Source organism: Emys orbicularis, chromosome 7 (genome assembly GCF_028017835.1).
Source record: "Emys orbicularis isolate rEmyOrb1 chromosome 7, rEmyOrb1.hap1, whole genome shotgun sequence".
Lineage (NCBI taxonomy): Eukaryota > Metazoa > Chordata > Testudines > Emydidae > Emys > Emys orbicularis.
Window position 1 is genome coordinate 15,252,551 of NC_088689.1, and position 26,944 is coordinate 15,279,494.

At 42.8% G+C, this 26,944-nt stretch overlaps 1 protein-coding gene across 1 annotated transcript in view; it reads right to left on the minus strand.

The window, feature by feature from the left end:
* The window catches only part of PDZD8 (PDZ domain containing 8), a 124,083-nt gene that overhangs the window by 46,806 nt on the left and 50,333 nt on the right, over positions 1-26,944 (minus strand). The window contains exon 3 of the mRNA XM_065408069.1: positions 19,523-19,625. Within this exon, the coding sequence (XP_065264141.1) occupies positions 19,523-19,625 (103 nt within the window). The remainder of the gene's footprint in view (positions 1-19,522; positions 19,626-26,944) is intronic.

Below are 26,944 nucleotides of genomic sequence, written 5' to 3' on the forward strand. Positions count from 1 at the left end.
ACCATGGTCAAAGTTTTGGGAAAGCAACAGAATAAGATTTATATTATCATATTTACTGCAGTTGGCTGAAAGGCTATCAAATGTCTAAGGTACTCTACTAAGTCAGAAAGTAACTTTGATGTTATCTTAAAGCAAGCAACATTGAGTCAGTTGGGGAAGGGGAGGCAGAGTATTTAACCAACCACACCCATTTAATAGACCATGGATTTTTAATTTAATTGCAATGTTTCCCAAAGCTCTACACAGAAAAGAGGCTTAAGTGAATCAAAAATAGAAGGCATTATCTTTCTGACCTGAAAATAATGGCTCATTTGCTTGGTAATTCAGGGTCAGTTTTACAAAATGCTTTGTTTTACAAACTGATGAACTGGCATACTGCTATGGGTTTTTAGTGAATACTTGAATTGAAGCTCATAAAAGTGTTTCTGTATTAATGTTTTTAAAGAGTAAAATGTGTATGTTTCTAAATAAAAATAAAAGTGATGTCTATGCTAACTCACCTGTCCTAACAAACAGAAAAACCTCAATCTGCACAAGTTTTCATTTGAATTGCATGATGTTGTGGAAACCTGGTGTAGAACCTTTCTGCCCCTCCCCCAAAAAATCCTTATGGCCCTTGTATTGTTTTGTCAGAAGAAAGCTATCCAACCCTTTAAGGGTTTTAGGATTATAATTATAGCATTATTCCATAAAGTTTTCTTATCTGATCTAAATATAATTAAAATCATTTAAAGAAACCTGATATTTATTACTCATTAAAAGTTAACCTGGTATTCCCCATTTTATAAACAGAGTACTGCAATTACTGTGTAAGGTAAATACTGTTGTGCAATAAATATTCAAATTAATGGCACCCACTGAAATTTTGTAATATTAATGATTAAAAACAAGGCAGTTCTATTAATTTTATTTAAATAGCTACTGTGGCTCAATAGATACAAGTAACTAAGGGTATGTCAACACTGGCAGAATTACATCGCCGCGCAGAGAGCGCTGACGGGAAACCACTGTTGTGGGTTCACACTGTCAGCTGCCTGCGCAATAGCGTGTTCACACTTGCGGCACTTCCAGCGGTATTCACAGCGGTGCACACTGGGCAGCTATCCCACAGAGCATCTCTTCCTCTTCTGCCGCCAAGAGTTGTGGGAAGGCGGAGTGGGTCCCAGGGCATCCTGGGTCCTATCCCAATGCCCCGTGACGCATTGCTTCTCATCCCAGCAATCCCTGTACTTCCGTCCGCATTTGGCGCCATCTTTCAACCGTTTGTGTACTGCGCACTCTGCCTCTTCAGTCTGCAGGAATGGATCCCGCACTGTTGACCAATATGCTGCTCGCACTAACACGTCACAAGTGGCACTGGAGTTATTCCTTAAACTACAAAGACAAGCGGAATTTGACATTGATCTCGCCATGTGTAGTAGCTATGAACGAGATTGCTTGTGGCATTCATGGAGGTGCTGACCACAGTGGAACGCTGCTTTTGAGCTCGGGAAACAAGCACTGAGTGGTGGGATCACATCGTCATGCACGTCTGGGATGATGAGCAGTGGCTGCAGAACTTTCGGATGAGGAAAGCCACATTCATGGGACTGTGTGATGAGCTCACCCCAGCCCTGTGGTGCAAGGACACAAGAATGAGAGCTGCCTGGTCGCTGGAGAAGCGCATGGCGATTGCACTGTGGAAGCTAGCTACTCCAGACTGCTACCGATCGGTCGCTAACCAGTTCGGAGTGGGAAAGTCGACCATTGGACGCATGTTGACGGAAATGTGCAGGGCCATTAATCGCATCCGGCTCCAAAAGACAGCGACTCTGAGCAATATGTGTGACATTGTGGATGGCTTTGCACAAATGGGCTTCCCTAAACTGTGGCACGCATATTCCATTCTGGCACCAGACCACCTAGCCACCGAGAACATTAATTGGAAGGGGTATTTCTCTAGGATTCTCCAGGTGCTTGTGGATCACCATGGGCTTTTCACAGACATTAACGTGGGCTGGTCCGGAAAGATGCATGATGCACGCATCTTTAGGAAAACTGGCCTGTTCAGGAAGCTGCAAGCAGGGACTTTCTTCCCTGACCAGAAGATCACTGCAGGGAAAGTCGAAATGCCCACTGTGATCCTGGGAGACTGTGCCTACCCCTTAATGCCGTGGCTTATAAAGCCATACACGGGGAACCTTGACAGCAGCAAGGAGTGGTTCAACAACAGGCTGAGCACGTGCAGAATGACTGCTGAGAGTGCCTTTGGCCGTTTAAAGGCCCACTGGTGCTGCCTATATGGGAGACTGGACCTGGCCAATGAGAATATTCCTATGCTTATAGCCGCGTGCTGTACGTCTATAATATTTGTGAAGGGAAGGGTGAAAGCTTCACTCAGGGCTGGACCGCTGAGGCTCAGTGCCTGGAGGCTGAATTTGAACAGCCAGAGACCAGGGCTATTAGAGGGGCCATAAGGATCAGGGAATGCCTTGAGGCAGCAATTTGAAGCTGAAAGCCACTAATATTGGTTGTTGTGCTTAGGAGTGCAGTGCTTGTAATGCTAGGAGGTGATTGTGATTGGTGCAGATGATGCACTATGAAGGTTTAAGAAAATTGCCTGTTGCTTTGCCATCCCTGAAGCATATTGTTATAAAATTTAAATACAGTAATGATTAGCACACTAATACATACGTACAGACTAAGAAAAATAGGCCTGATTCTGATCTCATGTACCCCAATGTACATAAGGAATAACTCCACTAAAGTCAACCGAGTTACATCAGTTTATATGAAATCAGAATCAGTTCAATGTGTTATTTAACATCAATACTGAATATACAGCTAATCAAATTAAATCTAAAACTTTGATTGTGTGCAACTGTGAGAATGAATAGGTGGAAACACTCAGAGAAATTAAGATTACATTTAGAAATAGTGTGGCATGGTAATCACTCTACTTGTGATTGGCAATTTTAGATGGAGTGATTCTAGCATCAGGCCCTAATTCTGAACTGCTTTGTGCACTGAAACGATTTTTCATATTTCTTCTAAAATCCATAGAAATTGATCTAATAAATAAATTTTTCATTCAAAATGCAGAACTATTTTCTCATTTACAGGCAACAAATATCATGTTCATGATTTGATAAAGAAAACACAACTTTCACTTTAATAAGAGATTAATGTTCCCAGCGGTGACCAGGAAAATGTAGCTAAAAGGTAGCAAGTTAGAAGCCCTGAAGTTAAAAATGCACACGTGGGCTTTGATATTGTCGTCATGTTTTACCTCACAATGTAAATGACTTTGGATAGAGATAGTGTGTGTCTTCTGAGGAAGGAAAAAGGGAACCCAAAAATATGAGACTTTGGTTTTGGATAAGAACTGCTAAATGCTTAGCTAAGATGAAGAATTTTTTAAAAATTCCTGTCAAAATGTATATGATATGAAAGGACTTTAAAAAATATTCCAGCCTTGCAGAATTGTAATTAATGCTTAAACAGATCTCATTATTGGGTAAATTAGCTAGCTAAAATTCTCCAGTAATTAGGAAGCTTTCGAAAACTAGATACATTTATAGTTTATGGATTTAATCAAAGTGTTTCTGATTTGGATTTTTTGGTATATAAGAAGAATTAAACATTTGCTAAGTGGTTATTTTTCGATACCCTTGCTCCATAGTGGAGCACTGTATCCTTATCAGCAGCACTGAGAGAGAGTCTCAAAGAAACTATACAAGTTGCTTGTTTTATCTTGATATTAAAAAACAGAAGTGTATCCCCCCCCCCCCCCCCCAAAAAAAGCTATATGTGAATTCTACATATCTCTCCAGTACTCCCTTGGAAATAAGTCATTATGCCAGATCTTAAACGGATATAAATCAGCATACTTCCCTTCACTTCAATAGAAGTGCAACAATTTACACCATCTGAAGATCTGGCCCATTGTAGCTCAAGTATTTCTTATTAGACACCCAAAAAGTCATAATCCCACACTCAAAGAAGAGAGCCATACTGCTTAAAAAAACCAACCTGGTTTAGAGGGGAAGTGAAGGCAGCTATAAAAAATTAAAAAAAAATAACGTACAACAAATGGAAGAAAGGGGAAGTTGATAATAATGAATATAAATCAGAAGTTATTTTTCTAAAATCCCTAAGGGAAGCAAAGGGACACAAGGAGCAATCTATGGCCAGCAGAGTTAAGGACAATATATTAGGAACAAGAAGAATCCTGACAATGGTATTGGCTAATTACTATATGGAAATAGTAGAATCATCAATACAGAAAAGGCGGAAATGTTCAACAAATATTTCAGTTCTGCATTTGGGGGGGGGGAGAGATGATATCATTTCATCATATGGGGATAACATTTCATCTTTCCATTCCATTAATATCTCTGGAGGATATTAAACAGAAACTACTAAAGTCAGACATTTTTAAAATCAGCAGATCCACATAACTTGCATCTAAGAGTTTTAAAAGAACAGGCTGATGATCTTGATAAACCATTGATGCTGATTTTCAATAAGTCTTGGAACACTGGTGGAGTTCCGGAAGAAAGCTAATGTTTACCCCTTTTTAAAAATTGGCACTAAATGACCCATGTAATCATAGGCCTGTCTGCCTTACAGTGATTCTTGGCACAATAATAAAGCAACTGATACAGGACTCGATTAATAAAATATTAAATGTAATTAATGCAAATCAATAGGAAAATAGATCCTGACAAAACTAACTTGATATCCGTTTTAGATGAGATTACAAATTTGGTTGATGAAGGTAAAAGTGTTGATGTAATAGACAGACTTCTGTAAAACATTTGACTTGGTACCACATGACATTTTGATTAAAAAATAGAACATAAAATTAACATGGAACACATTAAATGGATTAAAACTGGTTAACTACCTAATGGGTCTCAAAATGTAGCTGTAAATGGGGAATTGACATTAAGTGGGTGTATTTTCAGTGGGGTCCCACAGCAATTGGTTCTTGGCCCTATGCTACTTAACATTTTTATCAATGACCTGGAAGATAACATAAAATCATCACCGATAAAGTCAGCAGCTGACAAAAATTGGGGGAGTGGTAAAAAATGAAGAGGACAGGTCACTGATTCAAAGTGACCTGGATTGCTTGGTAAACTGGGCACAAGAAAATAATGTGCATTTTAATACAGCTAAATGTAAATGTTTACCTGTAGAAACAAAGAATGTAGGCCACACTTACATGATGGGGGACTCTATCTTGGGAAACAGTGACTCTGAAGAAAACTTGGAGGTCATGATGAATAATTAGCTGAACATGAGCTCACAGTGTGACGCTTTGGCCAAAAGAGCTAATGCTATCCTGGGCAGCATAAACAGGAGAATCTCGAGTAGGAGTAGAGAGGCTATTTTACCTCTATATTTGGCACTGGTGCAACTGCTACTGAAATACTGTGTCCTGTTCTGGTGCCCACAATTCAAGAAAGATGTTAAGGGGTGACCTGATTAGTCTACAAGTATCTACACACAGAGGTGGATTAATATTTATTGGGGCCATGGGCACAAATCATTTGGGCTCCCCATATCACCGGGGCCTGCCCCCTGCTCCTCCCCCTTCCCCCCAAAAACCCTGCCTCCTAGCCAGGCCAGAAGGGGCTGTGGTAAGAGCTTCCCAGGGAGCCCGGGCTGCTGTAGGGAGCCCTGGAACCTCCACCTGCCTAGGCGGTGTGCGCCAGGGGACAGGAACATGCGTCAGGGGCTGCTCTCAGGCACCATGGCCCTCTGCCCAGGGCAGGTGGAGGGGCTGGGGCCGCCCACAGCGGCCCAGGCTCCCTGGGTGGCTCTTACCAAAGCCTAGGGTGATCATACGTCCTGTTTTGGCCGGTACAGTCCCCTTTTTTAAGCCCTGCCCGGACATCCTGACTTTTTTGGCAAAACTAATGATCAGTTGGCAACAGAAAGTGGGATAAATGCCTAGTTTTGCCAAAAAGAGGCTTGAGGGGTGAGCGATGGGGCTCGGGCCAAGTCTGCGCGCGGGTTGGGGGGGGGGGGATGAGAGGGGCACAGGCTAGGTCCGCACAGGGGCGAGGGGGAATGATCACCCTACCACAACCCCGACTTCTGGCCTGACCAGGGAGCGGGGCCTCAGGGGAAAAGAGGAGGAGCAAGGCAGTGGGCCCAAGGGGGAGAGGACATGGCTACAGGTCCGGCAACTGTGGCCTCCTGCCTACATGGGCTCCCAAATTGGCTGGGGCCCATGCCCTGCCACTGTCTACACATGGGGAACAAATATTTAATAATAGGCTCTTCAGTGTAGCAGAGAAAGGAATAACATGATCCAATGGCTGGAAGTTGAAGCTAGACAAATTAAGACTGGAAATATGGCGTCAATTTTTTAAAGGTGGAGAAATTAGCCATTAGAACAAATTACCAATGGTTGTGGTAGATTCTCTATCACTGAATTTTTAAATCTAGATGTGATGTATTTATAATATATATGATCAAGCAATTATTTTGGGGAAGTTCTATGGCCTGTTTTATACAGGAGGTTTGTCTAGATGATCACAGTGGTCCCTTCAGACCTTGGAATCTATGAACCTATGAAAGTGTAAGACAATTTGGCCAAGATTTTCAGAAGTGACTAGTGATTTTGGATGCCTAACTTGACACATTTCAAAGGATGCGATTTTCAGAAAGTGCTCAGCACCCCCTCTGATCTATGGTGTTTCACGTTGGATGCCCAAAAATTGAAGCACCCAAAAAAATCAGTTTTTTTTTTTTTTTTTTTAAACCTTGGCCTTTATAAACAAACATGGAATATCAGTGCACTAAGGAGAAGTGTGGGTGGTGATTATTTTTTTTAAAAGATTGTTCTGTTAGAATACATTTGGAAAGGTTTTTTCTCATTTCAACCACAAACAACAGACATCAATTTAAGTACAATGGCTGCAGCACTTCACAGTAGGACACCACACAAATAGTTTGGAAAGTCATTCCAGAAACATACTGAATTACCCAGAAACCATCTGTTTACCCTGATCAATAAAACACTGTTATCTTTCTTACAATAGGCCATACTGTTTATATAAACAAAGTTAGGTGGCCTATGCAGGAAAGCTATTTATTTAGTGAGATCAGCTATCACTGTAAATCAATTTCTTTGCAAATCAGAAACACAGCTGTCTGCAAAACCTACTTAAAACTCCTTCCTGTGTCCAATATTTGTATGTGTAGCAGAGCAGATTACCATGAGAATACAAAAAGGATTGTCAGCACAATACGTCTGTGGAAGCTAAAATAGAACAGCTCTTCTTGGGTTTTACATCTGCTTCAAGGGGAAAGATCATGTTCAATTTACTTGCCTTTTTGTATTGCTTTATGAGAAACTTGATTTGTTTATACTATTTGCATAATGACAACTTAAAAATGAGACCAGGAAAACAATTACATTTGCTATTCAGAATAGGAACCTTCAGAAAGACTGTTAATTAAATCAGTCATTAAAAATGAAAAATAGAGAACCTAAAGATTTACAACAATAAAAAATTGTCATCATGTCACTGACCTTTATAAAGTGTAGCTGTAAAGGGCTGCATTGTTAACATGGATTTTCCCTTTAATGAGTTTACCAGAAATATTAAAAGAACAGAAGGCCCAAGCTACCCATCCTGTACGAAGCCACTGCAAGGTTTTCCTCATGGAACAGTCATAGAGGAATCATCTCCAGGTGGAAGACCACTTCCCTACACTCAACCCCATAAAGAAGAGATTGCAAACCTCTCACCCCCAAGAACCTCACAGATCCCTTCGGAACATATATGCTTCTTGGGGGATCAGTTAGAGGCCAGTGCCATCCTTGCAGAGAATGTAGGAACTATGAAGCATGGGCTATAAGATCCTATCACCTTTTGTAATGACAACATGAGCAGCAAAGTGGCAGCAGCAGCAGCAGCAACCCAGTTAGGGTACATAATCCCAGTCTAAACTCCCACCTATTTTCAGTTGCTTATATCCTTTGACTCTTTCACCATTTGGGCTGAGCAATTTTTATTTGCTTTGTTTTTGGCTGAAAATGCATTTTCTTCTCAGAGGCTGAGTAAAACTTGAGTTTAGTTGATCGAGTACACGGAGTTTTTTGGAAAAAGTACACTTTTCCCACTAGAAGATTTTCTAACTGAGTGCTTCACTTCAATATTAATTTTAATTCAGTTTTTGTATGGCATATTATTTTTCAAATCTAACAGGCTAGATCGTAACCTAAAAAGCCCTTGGTTGGGGGTTGTATAGAGCTGCAGCAGGGAAAATCTGGGAGGGACTGTGCCTCAGAGATTGGGTTTCATGACACATTGAGGGGTGGGGGGGCGGGGAGAAGAGGAGAATTACATAGGCTGCACACGATGCATCTGTCCTGTTCTGCCAGCTAGTGGGGAAACTGAAAGGCACAGCATTGGAACCTGCTTCCTCCCCTTTGGGCAATGTTTGTCCCCAAAACAGCGAGCAAGTATCCCATACATGCCCGATCACAGGGTCTGCAATTGCCCCTGATCCTGTCATAGGAGGGCAGAGAAGGCAAAGGTTTCTCCAGTCACAATATGGCCTAATGTAATCATATTAAAAACTATCCTAGAGTTCACATGCAAGAAGGTAGACATAAGTTTGGACATGCATGATAAAAAACTAGTTCCAACACTGTTGCAGCAAAATATATACATACAGTAGAATTTTATGGAAAATCTCTGGTTAAATAGTAGAAAAGCTATCTGAAGCCTGACTTAAAAATGTTTAATGCTCAAGGGTAGAGGGAAAAAAAATCTGATGGCCTTCAAGTTTATTTGAAAGACAGATTACAGAATATTACGTAAGGCGCAAATCTCAGACTTATTCCCCATTGTATTTACAAATATTATAAAATTTTATAAGACCATGAATTTTCATAAAAAGTGACATTTTCAAAAACCTTTACTTGCTTTAATCCTCCTCTTTTCTTTTGATAGGATTAAACTCTCAAATGGCAGACTGTTAAATAAGCACACCAAAATGCTAACTGTGAGGCATTTGGTTTTATATATTTATAAATTAGTGTTTCACAGCCACTTCAAATTTAACATTACAGTTCAGTATCTCCAGGCAACTCATTTCAATGGTGTTGAATTTGATTTATATGATTTTTCTCATTTTAACATCTATGTGTTCCTATGCCAGATACCTTTAAATATAATTATTTTTTTTAAAAATCACCTATAAGTAATTTATTCAAATGAAGGTCCGCAAAAAGATGTGGCCTGTTGTTTTTAAAGCACATCAACTGTCTTGCCTAAAACAATTTTAAAAATTGCATACAGATAACTCATCAAGTGCCCTATTCAGCCATAAAATCTACCAGAAAGGCTGCAAATCTTGGCGAATCTATTCAGCTGAAAGATCAGCTTGCTGTAGAAGCCCCTAATTGCAGAGCCTTTTCCCTGCTGTAGTAATCCTAGAAGATATCTATTTGCCAGGTAAGAGGACAAGACCTGCAGACTGAAGCAGCTAATCTCCTTTCCTAAATATTTAAGTGACTCCCTGAATGCTCAGTCGAGTAAGTGCTTGCTGGCATCTCTTTGGAAAAGGAGGATGTGGGAAATTTACCCAAATAAATCTGCAGTTTTCTCCATAGCTGTGCTGTTTCAAACTCACAGAAATCTTGTGAAACAGCTGGGAAGACAAAATTCTGCTGGATCGGGTATTCTAAATGCATTTCCAGTACTACAACAGCAGAGCAATATGTAGATAGTAACTGAACTAATGATGCACAATATTTCTATTATTTTACTTTCAAACAAATAATAAATGCATAAATTATCCAGTTTAAAGTTTACATGCTTATATTGGGCATGAGACACCTAGAAGACAACAATCTATAGTTGTTATGCAGTAGGCTGAACTATCCAGCATAAAGGTGAAGCTACTGTGCAACGAAAGAGAGAAAACACTATCCCCCCTCCCCAAGCATTGCATAATAACTTATATTAACAAATCCTAACATCCTAGGAACCTCAAATCTCAGTTCTAGGTTTGTCCCACTCTACTCTGCTGGGAGCAGGCACAGAAATGCTACTATTCTTAGAAAGGTGCTGTGGTATTATATGGCCATTTCTGGGGGGTTTGGAAGGATACCCACTCAGAAAAGGCATTCATCTCCATAGCTGATTTTGAACTAACAAAACTCTATGGAATAAAAACCTAACACTTTGGGGACCATTTCTGTAACTCATACACCTGTTATCTGGAGTTATTTTCATTTTTTTCCCCATAAGATAATTAAAAGTCTGGATAGAAAAAAAAACTTTGCTAATCTTGCACATTACTGTGGGTGAAATCTTGGCACCATTGAAGTCAGTGGCAAAATTCCCATTGACTTCAATGAGGCCAGGATTTCACACTATGTGAACAAGATAAAATGTAGCATAGGACAAATCCAAATTTTTCTTTTAGTATGTACCCACCTAATTGAAAAAGCTAGTTTCCATTTCAGTGGACAACTTTCAAAACATCGATATAAAAAGCTATGACCCTTATACCCCATACAAGGTACAGCTTCTAGTTAATATTTGTATACTAAAAATAAATACGTAAGTGTGTGAAGTGTAGCAAGACACCCATCTTTAATTATCTTCCCTTCTAAGGTACAGAATACTATTTATGCATAATTATATCATTAGGGTTCAGAAATTAACATTAATTCCAATAGTCTGCACTATTAATTAATGCTTTTAGTAATGTGTGGATTTTGTATGGGAATGTGCCAAATCATCTCTCAAATTATTAGTTTGAGCTATGAACATGATCTGATAAATACCTTGGAGGCACCAGACCTCTTTGTATTATAACAGACATTTCAGTAACACACTGGATATGTTTAATAACACAGCATCATTTTTCAAAACTAATTGTGACACCTACTAATATTCCATAAATAAAGGGATCAGATTAGAGTCTCAGCACCATTCATTATGAAGTATTAAAGCTGTCTAATCTCTTATCACTGCTAACATAATAAAGAATGAAAATGCCAATAACTACAGAATACAAGAATTTTCCTTATGAAAACAGTAGAACATAATTCACAGTCCAAATCAGATGCTGTGCCTTCATGTGGTTATAAAGCTCTTCTGAATTAAACAATTCTAAAATTGAACATATGTAATTATTTCATTTGTCTTAAGTTGTCTATTGTTTTCGTTTAAGATTTCTGGACTCTTGGAAATCCATTCTAACAATTTTATCTCAGTCACTACTGGACTGACTGGCATTAAGAGGAGGCTTAAATGTTAAAGAGAACCTATAAGTAATATAAAATCCTCAACTTACCAATGAATAACATCTCCCCACTACAGCCAAAAGTCAACTGCATAGATTAATGTTGGAGCTCAGGAAGCTTCTCTTGTTTGGAGGAGCAAGCAATTATGAGGTACAACTTCCCATCCAAATATTCAATCAGTTATTCCTATTGAGTGACTTGTCATTACTATGTGTTAAAAGATTCAAGTATACTGAATAAATTCCAGTGTTATTTGTTTTACTGTATTGTCAACTCTTACGATTTTATCATTATTCTTGCAATAATCTGGTGTTTTTCTTAAGGCGCCAACTCCTAAAGGCATTTGATTAGTCAAGAATCTTTAAAAAAAAAAAAAAAGGGGGGGGGGGAAGAAAATTCTGACCGAGCATACCCTAAAGGCTCTACATTAAAAAAAAAAACACAACAGCAAATCAATAAAGAGCCTCATGATGTTTTGTTGTGTGATTTGTGATTTTTGCATGCTTGGGGTTGGCAATACTGGCTTTCATAGTGCCAAATTCTAGCCAAGTCTCATGAGTACACAATGGAAGGAAGGGTACAACAAGCCTTTCCTTGACTCTTGCATTTCTGAACAGGGGTTGGCCAGAATTTGACTGAGCATTACAGTTCCTCCTTGTGTTCTCTTTAGGCTAGCCTTGTCCCCCACCCCACCACCTTCACAAATGATCTCCAGATCTGGCTGAGTGCAAAGCATGCTACTCTTTTCAAAGGTACTGGAGCAACTGTTCTGATGTGTACTCCCAGGAATCCTCAATTGGCATTCTGACTAATTCACCCCGAATTCTTACTGTGGGCTCCAGCCACACCGCAGTGCCTCAGTGCATGTCTACCCTGCGATAAAAAACTTGCAGGTCCTAGTCTCACAGCACAGGTCAGCTGACTTGGGCCATGGGGCTATAAAACTTCAGTGCTGACACTGGGGCCAGAGCCTGAACTCTGAGACTCTCCCCACCTGCGGAGTCTCAGAGCCTGGGCTCCAGCCCAAGCGTTTACACTGCAATTTATTAGACTCACCGCCCGAGCCCCGTGAGCCCAAGTCAGCTGAGCTGCAGGTCTTTTACTTCAGTGTGCACATACCCTCAGTCCCTCTTCTGGCGTGCACAGTAGAAACTGGTACTTCACATCTAGTCTTTCCTTAATCTAATGCCTTGTCTACACTACAAATGTGTTACTAGTATAGAGCTAGAGTGGCAGAGCCTCAATGTCAATGCAGCATATGCCAACAGGAGTTTCACTGTCAGTATAGTAACACCACCTCCCCAAACAACAGCTATGCTAACAGAAGCATTCTTCTTAGAGCGTGTGCCATATTTGTCCATGCCTTATATTAGTATACAGCTATATAACTCATTTACAGTATGTGTTCAAGATCCAAGTCTCACGAAGTCACTGCATTTTATTCCTCTTCCCATGTATTCTTTGGAATTCTGATTATCAGATAAATTCACCCCACAATAGTACCTCCCAACTGAAGCAAGAAGCAAGTTTTATTAGGAACATTTTCTATCCAAGCTATTACTTTGTCAATTAAAATAGCTCACTTTAAAACAAGCAACAACAGGTTACTAACTGTTCTGTAACTGATGTTCTTTGAGATGTGTTGCTCATGTCCATTCCACTTCAGTTGTGTGCATGCCCAGTGCACTAGAATTGGAGATTTTCCCCTTAGCAGTACGGGTCAGGGCAGCGCACACACCCTCTGTTGCCTTGTGCTGCTGAGTGATGGTATAAAGCGTGGAGCCAGCTCCAACCGCCACGCCCTCCCTCCCTCCCCCTCTCCCCCCGGTCCTTTTATGGGACAGACTCTGACGTAGAGGGGTAGGAGGGTGGGTTGTGGAATAGACAGGTGCAACGTCTCAAAGAACAACAATTACAGAACAGGTTAGGAACTGTTTTTCTTCTTCAGATGATTGTACATGTCCATTCCACTTCAGGTGACTCACAAGCAGTTCAAACTGGAGGTATGTTTCAGAGTCCAGTCGTTGTTCAAGGAAAGGACTACTTGTCCAAACTTGGCACAGTCTCTTCTGGAATGCTGATTTGGCATAAGGAGTTATACAGGTGCATACTGATGACCAAACTGCAGCCCTACAAGTTTGACAGACAATTGAGCTAAAAATGCTGCAAAAGCTGCATGAGATCTTGCTGAGTGTGCTACCACCCTGCTTGGCAGAGCTATGATGTTATAGCACAGGCATATACAGGAGGAAATCCAGGACAAGATCTTCTGCGTTGAGGATGAAAGGCCCTTCGTCCTGTCTGCAACTACCATAAGAAGTTGAGAAGATGACCTGAACTGGGTCAGGACAATCAACACCCTTCTAACATCCAAGATATGGAGCCTCTCCACAGTCTTATGAGAACGGGGCTTGGGAAAGAGAGTCAGTAAGTATACTGTTTATAGTGGAAGTCCAACACTAAACCAAAAATCTTGGGTGTGGACTTAAGTATACTTTGTCCCTATAAAAGATTGTGTAAGGAGGTTCAGCTACCACTGCCCGTAATTTTCCCACTCTTCTCGCAGAGGTAATGACTACCAAAAATGGATGGATAGATGAAGAGTAAGTAGCCATGGGGAGAAATAGCATCTGCCATCTGGGGATATCAACTGACCAACAACTAGAGTGTGGAAAGCAGAGATAGGTGAACTCTGATAGAGCTAACAGATAGGACTTGTTATTTCAGGTAGAACAAAAACAGTCCAGAATATGTTGTATAGAGACACAGACTGGCAAAATACTCCTTTGCTGTGACCACTTCAACAGGTAAGAATATCTAATTAAAGGCTCTCTGTCTATTCCCGGAATAGTCTACCTTCTGAGGCATTAACCCGGGAGCATCCAGGCTGTAAGATGAAGAGCATCTGGACTGGGATTTAACAAGCAACTGTGGTCTGGGAGATCAGGTCTGGCTCTGGAGGTAGTGTCAAAGGAGCCTTGGATGAGAGGATCAGCAGACTGGAAAACCAATACTGTCAAGGCCACACTGGTGCTATGAGGATCATGTGAGCATGATCCTGCTTGATCTTGAGCAACACTCTGGAAAGGAGCGGAACAGGAGGGCAAACATAAATGAGATTGTCTTTCCGGGATAACATGAAAGCATCCGTCAGAGATCCCTGACTGTGACCTGCTCTTGAACAAAAGAGTTAGTATTTCTTGTTGTGGTAAGTAGCAAACAGGTCTATTTGAGAGACCCTCACCACCACGTCTGAAAAATAAGCCTTAACTGTATGTGCCCTGAGACTACTTGCAATCTTTGCTGAAAGATCTGCCAAATTGTTCTGAATTCCCAGGATGCTTTGAAATGAATTGCACTGGTGACACAAAACACCCAAAGATGTATTGCACCTTGACAGAGACTGTCCTACCTGGCCCCTCCCTATCCCCCACCTTGTTTGCTTGGGGACTGTTCCAAGGACATTGGCTCTTTGGAAGCATGCTGCAGAGTCCCTGCAACGTTTGAAGGGGCACTTCTGACAGAGGTAGATGTGCTCAGTATCCATCCTAAGTGGGAAGGCTTTGACAGTGGACACCAGGCTGCCTCTATGAGGAGATGATGCAGTATTACCTCTCTATCTTTCTTAACCTGGGGCTTGAAGTCTCTAAATATTTGACACCTGTCCTGGATGTAACCTTCACCTAAGCACTTCAGACATCGGAAAGAAGGTCACTTAATGGCACAGACTTCTCAAAGCCAGTGCAAAGCTTAAAGACTGGAGACAGAGGATTTCTCGGTACCAAGAGTTGGTACCCAGAACAAACAACAACTGTCTAAGTAAAACCAATTAAATTAAAAGTGAAACTTATTCTAAAGCTCTTCTAACTAACTATTGATGAGTACACTAGCTATAATAAAAATAAACTAACACCCCAACTACCGATCACAGACAGCAAGAAGAATCTGAGGGAGATCGGGGGCAACTGAACGCTTTATACCATTGTGCAGCAACACAAGGTAGCAGAGAGCACATATGCTGTCCCAATGGGTACCTGTGACGAGTCTCATGGTACACAGGACTGTCACCTTGTTACCCACTGCCTCTAGCAAGGGGTAGCCCTGCCTGTGGTAACTGGGTGTTCGGGAGCTAATACCACCAGCCTAACCTGCCTGTTAGCCACTCAAACACTCTCCTCTACATTAGCCCTGTCTGTGTCTTTCAGGTTAACAATAAATGCACTCGAGTCCCTTTGAATCCATGTAATATCCAGCCCCTGACATCAGCTACTCACAGAAATCCCAGACCCTCTGCCCCCAAAGGAGCAGTGTGCCCCAATTCACTAGTTTTACCTTAAATCACCACTCTTGTAAAAATCATACAGCACTTGTGAGCACTTATAACAAAACAAAAACAGATTTAAGAAAGAATGGAGTTTAGATTCAAGAAAGTGGTGAAAACAAATGGTTATGATACAAAACAAAAACACAACACACAAACCTGGATCTACAGTTATTACTAGTTATCTTTCCCATCTAATAAAGTGGGTTTTCCCACCCAAAGTTCAGTCTGCTGCAGAGCTGGCTGGTTTCACAGGAACCATTTTTTCCATGAGAACATCCCTGCTCACCAAGATGTCTCCTCAGTGTGAGGATTCAGAGTGCTTTTCCCCACCCTGTGTTAAAATGGAACAGTTTTTTGTCACCATTCATATACAGGGAAAATCTGTCTTGTTGCAATGTTCCTTTACCACCTCCAAGTGGTTTTGATTGGTTGCAATGGTCTCTGATAGTTCTGTAATTGAGCAAGGCTAGACCACTGAGGGATAACTCCCTCATACTTGAATTGGCCCATAATGAGACATTTTATCCCTGGATGACTAACTTTTACTCCAATATCATAAAATGTACTTGCAATATAATTAGATATTCCTGAAAATATAACCCATACATACTTATTGCAATGTTTCTGAGTCTTGCTAAGTTACAAGCTTTCTGTAGGTACCTTACAACATGATATCCATTACGGATAAATAGTCTGTAAGACGTATTTGATGTAGTGAATTTATCATGTCTGAGACACAAGTTATACACAAAGAACAGGGACCCTTTGCCAAAGGTCTCCATGTGACAATACTGCTAAGGGAAAAATCTGACTGGAGCCCTGGGCGTGCACATACCTGAAGTGGAATGGATGTGCAATCACTCAAAGAACATGTGGTTCTTACCCTACAAACTTGTACTATACACCCACCGAGAACATACTTCAGTTAAATTAATAGATTTCATAACTAGCTACGTTGTGTGGAATTTCTCAAACTTAAATTGCTGTATGCAGTATTTTATGTTGAAAGCCATACAATACTGCACACAGCAATTTAAATTTGAGAAATTCCACACAAAAATGTATAAAGAGCTTCCAGTACTACGATACATGCTCTCTAACATACATCACCTCCACCTTACGTGACAAAAAATGTTCCTAGTTTATGTCAACACTACTAGTATTGTTCCAATAGAGTTCTTTTGGTATTCATCTTGTTTAACACCCAAAGGATTGCTATCAATGTACCAGAAACATTTTAACAGCTCAGCTGTAGATAATTCATAGCTTGCACAGTGCTTACTATGGCACTGAAAGTTGTCTACATAAATTAAATTTGTTTTGTACATTACAGGCCAAAATTTCCAAAAGCATTCAGGTGCTTAAGTAGGAGCAGAGCTCTTTTGAAAATCTGTCTGAAACTTTTCTATCTTTTTAAATACTCATGTCTCAAACTGGCCATCAGTTTCACTATACTGCCACCTGCTGTCAAAAATGTACTACTGTGATGAGAATTATAGTAATTTTCAACTTCTACAGCTAATGAAGCAGCACGAGAAAGGAAGCATAACAATATTCCTGCCCATACGGATTTTAAAGAAAATATTTATTCTTTGAAAAAAGCATGAATTTGAATGTCCTTATTACCACATGCTGGCAGCATAATTTTGTGTAAAGGCACAGATCAGGCAAATGTCATACAACTTTATACATATCAACAAGACCATGCAGATAAGGACCTGCTGGCAATATTGGGTCCAATCCTGCAATCTCCTCACACAGAAATATGGTACAATTCACTTCATAAGGAATTCTGCCCACAGAACTTCTATAGGAAGTATATTAGCAGTTATGAAGATATGTGAGATGGGTTTATTGCTTGCTCATATTGGAAAAAATATTGATAAGCAAAGATCAGTAGTACTGAAGAAGCAGAATGTACTATTCTTGTTGAGCAGAGAGGAGAGGGAGAGGATGGGAGCACCTTAACCCTCTTCTCCCCCTTGCCCCCCAAACAAGTACCACTGGGCTCTAAACATAACAGAAAAAGATATTTAAACAACTTTTACAAATATTTGTTAAAATGAAGGTTTTTTGAAAAATCACTTTTTCAGCAGAATCCCAACACAATTTGATTACTACTATCATCATGGTATCTGAAATTACAACTGTTTCCAGTTTTTGAAGGTAATATATGTTTCAAAGACACTATACGTTTGAGAAACTCTCTTCCTGTTTGTGGTGCTGCTAAACTAGCAGAAGAGCTCAAATAGGATACATGATTATACACGATCTTAAAAGTCAGGAGTACTTCTGTTACCCATATTTGCATACTCTTATTAATTAGTTCTTTAGGCATGTAATATCTTCATCACTTTTCCTGTACATTTGGACTGTTAAGCATTTCAACTGTCCAATTTTTAAAGAACGCATATGCGCAGTTGTGCACTTCATTTGTGTGTGCAATTTGGGTATTATATGAGCAAGCAGCACTGTGCTAGTAATTGCTCATGCAAGTCATTTATGTGTGTCTTTTTTGATAAGCAGGCCTTTAGTGACAAAAAGTTGGTACCTAGCAGTCCCTGACTACACTTGATGTACCAGTTACTGAATAATGAACATATATAGTCTAGAACAGGGGTTGGCAACCTTTCAGAAGTGGTGTGCCGAGTCTTCATTTATTCACTCTGATTTAAGGTTTCGCGTGCCGGTAATACATTTTAACGTTTTTTAGAAGGTCTCTCTCTATAAGTCTATACATAATATAACTAAACTACTGTTGTATGTAAAGTAAACAAGGTTTTCAAAATGTTTAAGAAGCTTCATTTAAAATTAAATTAAAATGCTGATCTTAAGGCGCCGCCTGCTCAGCCCACTGCCAGCCTGGGGTTACGTTCACCTAGGCCAGCAGCGGGCTGAGCGGGGCCTGAGGCCGGCAGCCAGAACCCCAGGTTGGCAGCGGGCTGAGCGGGGCCGGGGGTCGGGACCCCAGACCGGCGGCGGGCTGAGCGGGGCCGGCACCCCAGACCAGCAGCAGGCCGAGCGGCTCAGCCCACTGCGGGTCTGGGGTTCTGTCCGCTGGCTCTTGACAGCCAGGGTCCCGGCTGCTGGCCCCGCTCAGCCTGCTGCCAACCTGGTGCTCAGGGTGGGGGCTGGGTATGTGTGGGGAGTGCAGGAGTCAGGGCAGGGGGTGTGGGAGAGGTGTGAGGGGCTGGGTATGTGTGGAGGGTGCAGGAGTCAGGGATGGGGTCAGGGCAGAGGGCTGGGGGCATGGGAGGGGGTGCAGGAGTCAGGACATGAGGTGTGAGGGGGCTGGGTATATGTGGAGGGTGCAGGAATCAGGGATGGGGTCGTGGGGGGATGCAGGGGGCTGGAGTGCAAAGGGGGGTGCAGGGGTCAGAGCAGAGGGCTGGGGGGGAGCTGGGGGGGGTGCTCCCAGCCCCCTGAGCGGCTCACGGCAGGGGGCTGGAGGGATACGCCCCGCTCCTACCCCCCTTCCCCCTGCCTCTTCTCCGTCTCTTTACAGGTCTGAGCAGCAAGGGCGCTGGAGCTGCTCTTCTCCCCTCCCTCGCAAGGGCCATCGGCGGGAGGAAGGGAAAGGAGGCGGGGTTCAACGCAGCACGTTGGGGGGGGAAGAGGCAGGGGAGGGGGAAGCTTGGCTGCCGGCGGAGCCTGCCGTACAGCAGCAGCTGTCAGGACCAAGCTTGCTTCTGCCCCCTGCCCCCGCCAGAGAGAGCGGTAGGCGGGGGACAGAGAAGAGTGGGCTGGGTCGGGCAGGATTTTTAATGGCACGCTGCTGCCTGCCGGGGTTCGGCAGCGGCCTAAGCGGGACCCCGGCAGGCAGCAGCGTGCCATTACAAATTGGCACGCGTGCCATAGGTTGCCGACCCCTGGTCTAGAAAGAGTATATGAGAGTTTAAGTCACATAGTAATACAATATGTATGCATCTTACCGTTTTAATGGAACTCCGAGATTTTTCTTCCCAGACATTACTGCTCAACTCAAATGTGCAATGAACATTCGTTTCTCTTTCATAGGATCCAAAAATCAGTAATCTGAAATACAGAAGTAGTAGTAATTTTTAATAATAATCTGGGCTCTGTGTAATCTGTAGGTTACATATTTATTATATCAGAGGGGTAGCCGTGTTATTCTGAATCTGTAAAAAGCAGCAGAGGGTCCTGTGGCACCTTTAAGACTAACAGAAGTATTGGAGCATAAGCTTTCGTGGGTGAATGCCCACTTCACTTGTGTCTGATGAAGTGGGCATTCACCCACGAAAGCTTATGCTCCAATACTTCTGATAGTCTTAAAGGTGTCACAGGACTCTCTGCTGCTATATTTATTATAGAATCACATCTTTTCTTTTTAAACTCATTCATCCTTTTCATATGCTGCAATATGAAACCAGGAGTTCTCCCGTATTAAAATTGACACACACTTCTTCTACAACTCAGGCACTGCTCTCACTCAAAAGGGAAGTTTATAGAACATTTGCACCCTCTAGTGGAAGAATTAAGTAAATAAAATTGGCCAGAATTCTTATTGCCTTTTATAAACATCTAATATTCAAATAAATATTTTTTCCGTAAGATAAACGGAAAAACAATCTGTATTTACAGACAAGTGTTTTGAGTATCCTGACTTCATTTCTTCCCCTGCTCCCCCAAAGCCCACTCTCGACTTGCTTGATTCTAATAGCAGACCACTATTATAACATTTAAGATAAGATTCTGCTTTGTAGCAATTTGTTTCATTACACTGAAGTTCTATTACCCTTGTGACTTTTCTTCACAATAATACTAACACACACCTATTTCATGTATAACATCTTAACCCAAAAGATGATGAAGAGCTTCTCAAACTTGATAACATGCACAATAAATGAAATTCAGTGACCTCTGGGGTGGAGAGCAGCACTCAAGTTTGCTGCATGAGAGCATACAGATGGGACATTTTGGGGTTGAAATTGGAGCAAACCCACTGTCTTATGATAAGAACTGCTGGATGTTTACGGTTTGTGCAGAGCGGTCTCCAAGGTCTCATCCAACAGATCTTACTTACAGTAAGCTTCATAACCCTCAATATATTCACATCAAAAGGATGGACAGCTCAAACAATCCTGGGATGCCAGCCTGTTCTAGGAAGTTTAGATACTCCTGATCTAGGGTTGCCAGGTGTCCGGTTTTTGACAGGAACGCGCACAGCTGACCGGACCATTAAAAGTTTGGTTGGCAGGGCTGGCAGGCTCCCTACTTGGTGCGCGGCTCCCCGGAAGCGGCGACAAGTCCTTTTGCTGCACCTATGTGTAGGAGCTGGAGGGTCTTCACACACTGCCCTCACCCCAAGTGCCAGCTCCGCAGCTCCCATTGGCCGGGAATCACAGCCAATGGGACCTGCGGGGATGGTGCCTGTGGACAGAGGCAGTATGCAGAGCCCCATGGCCGCCCCACCGCCTAGGAACTTGCTGCCACTTCCAGGGAGCCATCAGAGGTAAGTGCTGCCCGGAGCCTGCACCCCAAACCCCTGCCCCAGCCCTGAGCCCCCTCCCACATCCAAACTCTCTGCCGGAGCCCACAACCCACACTCCCTTCTGTACCCCAACCCCCTGCCCCAGCCTGGAGCTCCCTCCTGCATCCCAAATCCCTCATCCCAGTCCCACCCCAGAGCCTGGACCCCAAGCCCTGCCCCAGCTCTGAGCCCCCTCTGAACATATTCCAAACCCCTCGGACCCATCCCAGAGCCCCCTCCTGCACCCCAAACCCCTCATCCCCAGCCCTCATGCCCCCCCACACCCCAACCCCTTGCCCCAGCCTAGACTCCCCTCCCACACCCTGAACCCCTCATTTCTGGTCCCACCCCAGAGCCCGCACCCCAACCCTCTGCCCCAGTTCTGAGCCTACTACCATACCTCAACCTCTGAATCCCCACACACTCCAAACCCCTTGGCCCCAGCCTGGAGCCCCCTCCTGGACCCCAAACCCCTCATCCCCAGCCCCACCTCAGAGCCCTCACGCCCCCCTATATCCCAACTAGACTGCCCCAGCCTAGACTCCCCTCTCGCACCCTGAACCCCTAATTTCTGGTCCCACCCCAGAGTCCGCACCCCCAGCCTACAGCCTGTATCCCCTCCCACACCCCAACCCCTGCCCAAGCTCTGAGCCCTCTCCCACACCCCAACCCCCTGCCTCAGCCCAGAGCTCCCTCCTACACTCTGAACCCCTCGACCCCACTCCCCAGACTGGAGCCCCTCCTGCACCCCAAACATCTCATCCTCAGCCCCTCCTCAGAGCCTGCACCTCCAGCCGGAGCCCTCACCCCCTCCCGTGCCCCAACCCGGTGAAAATGAGCAAGTGAGTGAGGGTGGGGGAGAGCGAGTGACAGAGGGAGAGGGGATGGAGTGAGTGGGGCGAGGCCTGAGAGCAGGGGGGCCCTGAATGTACCTGCATCTCAAGGAATGTACCTCCATTTTAAGTTAGTGAACTGTGCAATACACATGCATATCTTGGATTTTGAGCAATGTGATCTTGAAGTTGGTGAAAGATACATAATGTAATGTTTTAAGTGCAAGTGGGGGGAAGGGGAACAAGAATGAAGACAAAGGAAGTTAGAAACCCACAGCGGAAGTTATTTCATAGCTAAAATTAAAATTTTACCACATTCACATATCTCCACTCATCCTGAACAACCAACACTTTTGAACCATGGTTATCGGTTATACAGTCATGTTCAAGAAAGTGTCAAAAACCTGTTAGAAAGGGTTTCACCAATAACTATTAGTATCTGAAGGGCCCTTGTGCACCAATCCCAGAAAAAACCCCTCTAGCTAACCTCTGACCCATAGCTTTTTAATTGGCACTCGTCTTCCAATACCTTTAATAGTAATAACTTTCTTACAGCTTCTTCATATGAAGAATAAGCTTACGAATCTTATCAGGATCTGGGGGGTGGAGGGGGGGAGGAGGAGGAGGAGAAGATGTGAGTAGCATTACGTAGGATAATAATAATTCATCTTTTTACCCCATTATAGTGATGTCTGGCAATGTATAGCACTTCTTGCAGTTAGTCTGTAACAGTCTCTCACATGTTAAGTTCTCATCATACTTCTCTCTCTTCTGGGCATGAATTCTCATCTTTATTTCAGGGACAAGAGGATGAGATCAGGACACTGGTTTACTTGCTGATATTGCTCTTCTATCTCCATAGTCTTAAATAATGTATGTATACATGTCAGCATTGACACTTACACACAACTTTTATCTACCAAAATTACCCTCAAAATGAAAGCACAAAGAGAAATGTAATATTGAGCAATGCCAACTATTTAATGAGGAATGCCAGTTATTAAAAATACAAAACATTTATCTGATAACCCTAAAATTGCAAATTTAGAAATGAAAGAGTTGAATGTGGCTCTAATTTACCACTGGAATATATCTAGAGTAATGCCATTAAAGCCAGTATTAACCTACTGCAATAGAGCACAATGCTGTCACAAAATGACAATTTCTTAAGTAACAGATGCTGAATTACTCCAGTAACCAGGCTATCAGCCTTTCGGAACAAAACCCAACACTGCATATGATACAGTTGTTAATAGGTTCTAATAATTTAGATGTGGAAGGAAAGTTAAGATCTGGGCCAAAGTCAGCCCAGTCATAATTCCCATTGGCTTCAATGGGAGGTGCACATGCATACATCCAAAGTCATTTTGGTCTGCAATCTTGTTTCTGTAATCAGTGAGGCGAAGAAAATAAAAAAAGATAGTTCTGCTAGAGATTTAGGAAAAGCAAAGAAATTTTCAGCTAACAAAATAATGTTTAGGGAACTAGCCAGTACCTTCAATATAATAATCACATTGAGCATATTATTTATAGGATACCAACCCCTCCTCCCACTTTAACAAACATTTACTTCATTCACGGACTTTTCCCTTTCACAAATAAAGTCACTTTACCAACTCCAGATTTCTGCTCGAGTGAACAGGTATGCCATTATTTCAAAGATATATAAATACCAAGCATTACAGCTATTCTTGAAGCCTCCGGTATCGAAACAGATTTGGTTGTTTCCTTTAAGTTACAGATTAATTAGGTGGCTTAAAATAAGCAATGAATGAAAAAACATTTTAACCCTTTATAGATCAATTTATTTGGTGGTATTTATAAGCAAAGGAGTTCAAACGTGTTTGTGCTGTGTTCATCCACCACAATTTCCCCCCAACTCCTGTTTATGTCTAGCAACTGTTGTCATAACTCACTTGCAGTTCAACTTTACCACTCATTTGTCTAGACACTACTGATTTGATTACTTCCCCTGCTCCAGTTCAGTTGATTAGTCCTTGTTTGATTACACAATACCCAGTTTATGTTTGGGCAAAGGATTACCTAGACCCACAAACTCATGCCTTGTTTGCCTTCTTTTTTTCCTTAAAGCCATCCCAAGTAAACCATTGTGTTTGTCTTCTGTTCCCTTTTCTAACTTCAGATGTTAGACGAGATTTTAGGATCTTTGTCCCTTTCTTGCTACTTGTTAACTGTTAAAAGCTGAACATATATTTCGATGCTAAAGCTTTTTTTAAAAATCAGACTTAAAAATCGGAGTCACTGTCAACAACTGAAAAGTATTAGAAACGTACAAAGACAGAGAAGTCAACTGTGAGTTTAAGTAGAGTCTCATTACAACAGGAGTCATGCAGGTGTCCAGGCCCATTCGTACCGTCTTTGGAGAGCTTCGTTATTTGTACAGGCCAATATTTTTTGAATATGAATGCCTAAATTTCAGCACTTGAATATATAAATCTGATTTTTCAGAAGAAACAAGCACCACAACTTCTGTCACAGGGTAGCTGGGTCTTTAAGACCAATCCATGCCCAACTCTCGCCTATATATTTCCTCCCAAATTATGCATCTGTAAGCTACAAAGATTGATGGGAAGAGGAAAACAAAATATAAAAGGCAGGTCCAGTTCCCTCACTGTGGGGAGTGATTGTCTCTTCACTTCAGGTTTGTCTACACTACAATAAATAACCCGCAGCACCAAGTCTCAGAGCCTTTGTCAGCTCACTCAATCTCACAGGGCTCAGGCTCTGGGGCTAAAAATAGTGTAGACAATCGAGCTCAGGCTGCAACCTAGGCTTTGAGACCCCCCCCCCCCCCCTTTCACACAGGGTCTCAGAGCCCAGGCTCCAGTCTAAACATCTACACTGCACTTTTGTAGCCCCACAGCCTGAGTCAACTGATGTGGGCCAGCTGCGGGTCTTTTATTGCAGTGCAGACATACCCTAAGGTATGCTTTTAAACACCTGTGTTTGGCCCATGTCAGCAGACTTGGGCAGCTGGGCTGTAAAACTGCAGTGTAGGCGTTCAGGCCCAGGCTGGAGCCTGGGCTCCTCCCTCCTCATGGGGTCCCGCTCCAGCCTAAGAGTCTACACCACTACTTTACAGTCCCACAGCGTGAGCCCAAGTCAGCTGACATGGACCAGCTGTGGGTGTTTAATTGCGGTGTAAACATACCCTTAGAAGCCTGAAGGGGAACCACAGTGGCTAAGGTTTCTCTAGAGAAAAGTTTAGGGTTAGGGTTAGAATTGGGGACAGTGACTGCCTGGAACCTCTGTGCCAAGAAGTGGACTTCTAAAACATAAGAAAAGGTATTGGGGAAACCATAATACAAAGTGAAAATTAGTAAATATTTGTATAACTTTTGTTTAGAAGAAATTTTTGTAGTCCCTAAGAAGAGTCAAATGGGACAGGTATCCTGTAGAGGTGTTGGGATATATTTTGTGCATTAGGCATTAAACCAGATCTTAGGAAGGAAGACTGGTTTGGAACTTCAATCTGTGTCTGTGATTGATTACAAACGCAGGAGGTAAAGGCACAGCCACATCCAAATGCCAGAGAGAGTAGCGGCCCCCTCACTCCTGCTGACCACGGTGTCTAATATGTCCTATGTAGGTGCTTTGCGGGGGAGGGGGGGGGAAGAGAGGGAGAGAGAGAGAGAGACAGAGAGAGAGAGAAAGTTATGTCTCTTCCCCAAGGATCTCCCAATTTCAGTTCAATATAGCACAATAAGGGAAAGTGGGAGAGAGGGATGAAGCTAGGGAGAACGAAGTTGCAAACTTTTTCTTAAAAATAGGAAGGTTAGGTTTTGTTTTATTTTCATAGGCAAGGCTGGTAGCACTGCCTATTTTTAAAGTTACCCAACACTTCCAGTTTAAGACCCTGTTACCAGTTGCTCATAAAACTTTTCCACACTAGCCATTTGGGCTGAAGTTTTCCATACCGGGTGTCTGCTTCAGTTGAATTGTTTTGGAAAATTTCAGCCAAAATAGTTCAGCATTTCAGAGAATGAGGACAGGGAAATGTAAGTTTTGCCCATGTTAAGTTCTGGCAAGTTCTTCATTGAAAAGCTCCTGCCCACGACCACCCCATGCTTTGAAGAAAGGATTTGAAATTTGGCAGGAGGTGCCCTGTGTGAGGGATGTGCTTTTTGCTGTCCCTGTGAAATCCACCCAGATTTGGCCAAGTTATTAGACCAGGGGTCGGCAACCTTTCAGAAGTGGTGTGCCAAGTCTTCATTTATTCACTCTAATTTAAGGTTTCGTGTGCCAGTAATACATTTTAACATTTTTAGAAGGTCTCTTTCTATAAGTCTATAATATATAACTAAACTATTGTTGTATGTAAAGTAAATAAGGTTTTTAAAATGTTTAAGAAGCTTCATTTAAAATTAAATTAAAATGCAGAGCCACCTGGAACGGTGGCCAGAACGTGGGCAGTGAGAGTGCCACTGAAAATCAGCTCGCGTGCTGCCTTTGGCACGCGTGCCATAGGTTGCCTACCCCGGTATTAGACTTTGAAAAATTGCAGTTTCAGTAGAGACTTCAGATTTTTAGCAGCTAAAATCTCCAATGATTCCATCCTCACTAAGCATTCTACATCCCCTCACAGCTCCTACAGTTGACCAGCTTGTACATGTGCCACCTCAACAGAGTAATTGAGAATGTTCCCTTCAGCCCAGGGCTAAAGGGGTGAGGCCTGTAATGCAGAGGTGGGCAAACTATGGCTCGCGAGCCACATCTGGCCCGTGGGGCCATCCTGCCCGGCCCCCCCCGCCCCCCTCAGCCTCAGCTCACCGTGCCGGCAGTGTGGCAGGCTCACGCCAGGCGGCGCGGCTCATGGGTGAACACAGGGTGCCCTGGCATGGCCCCCCACAACAACAGGGGGCCCCAGGGCCAGGCACTCGGGCAGCTCAGCACCAGCGCACCCCCCGCGGGGGGGGGGGGGGGACTGCACTGCGGGGGCAGGAGACCAGGCAGATGGTGCGGGTGGCGGGAGCGCAGTGAACGCGGCCGGAGGACTCAGGAGCAGCACT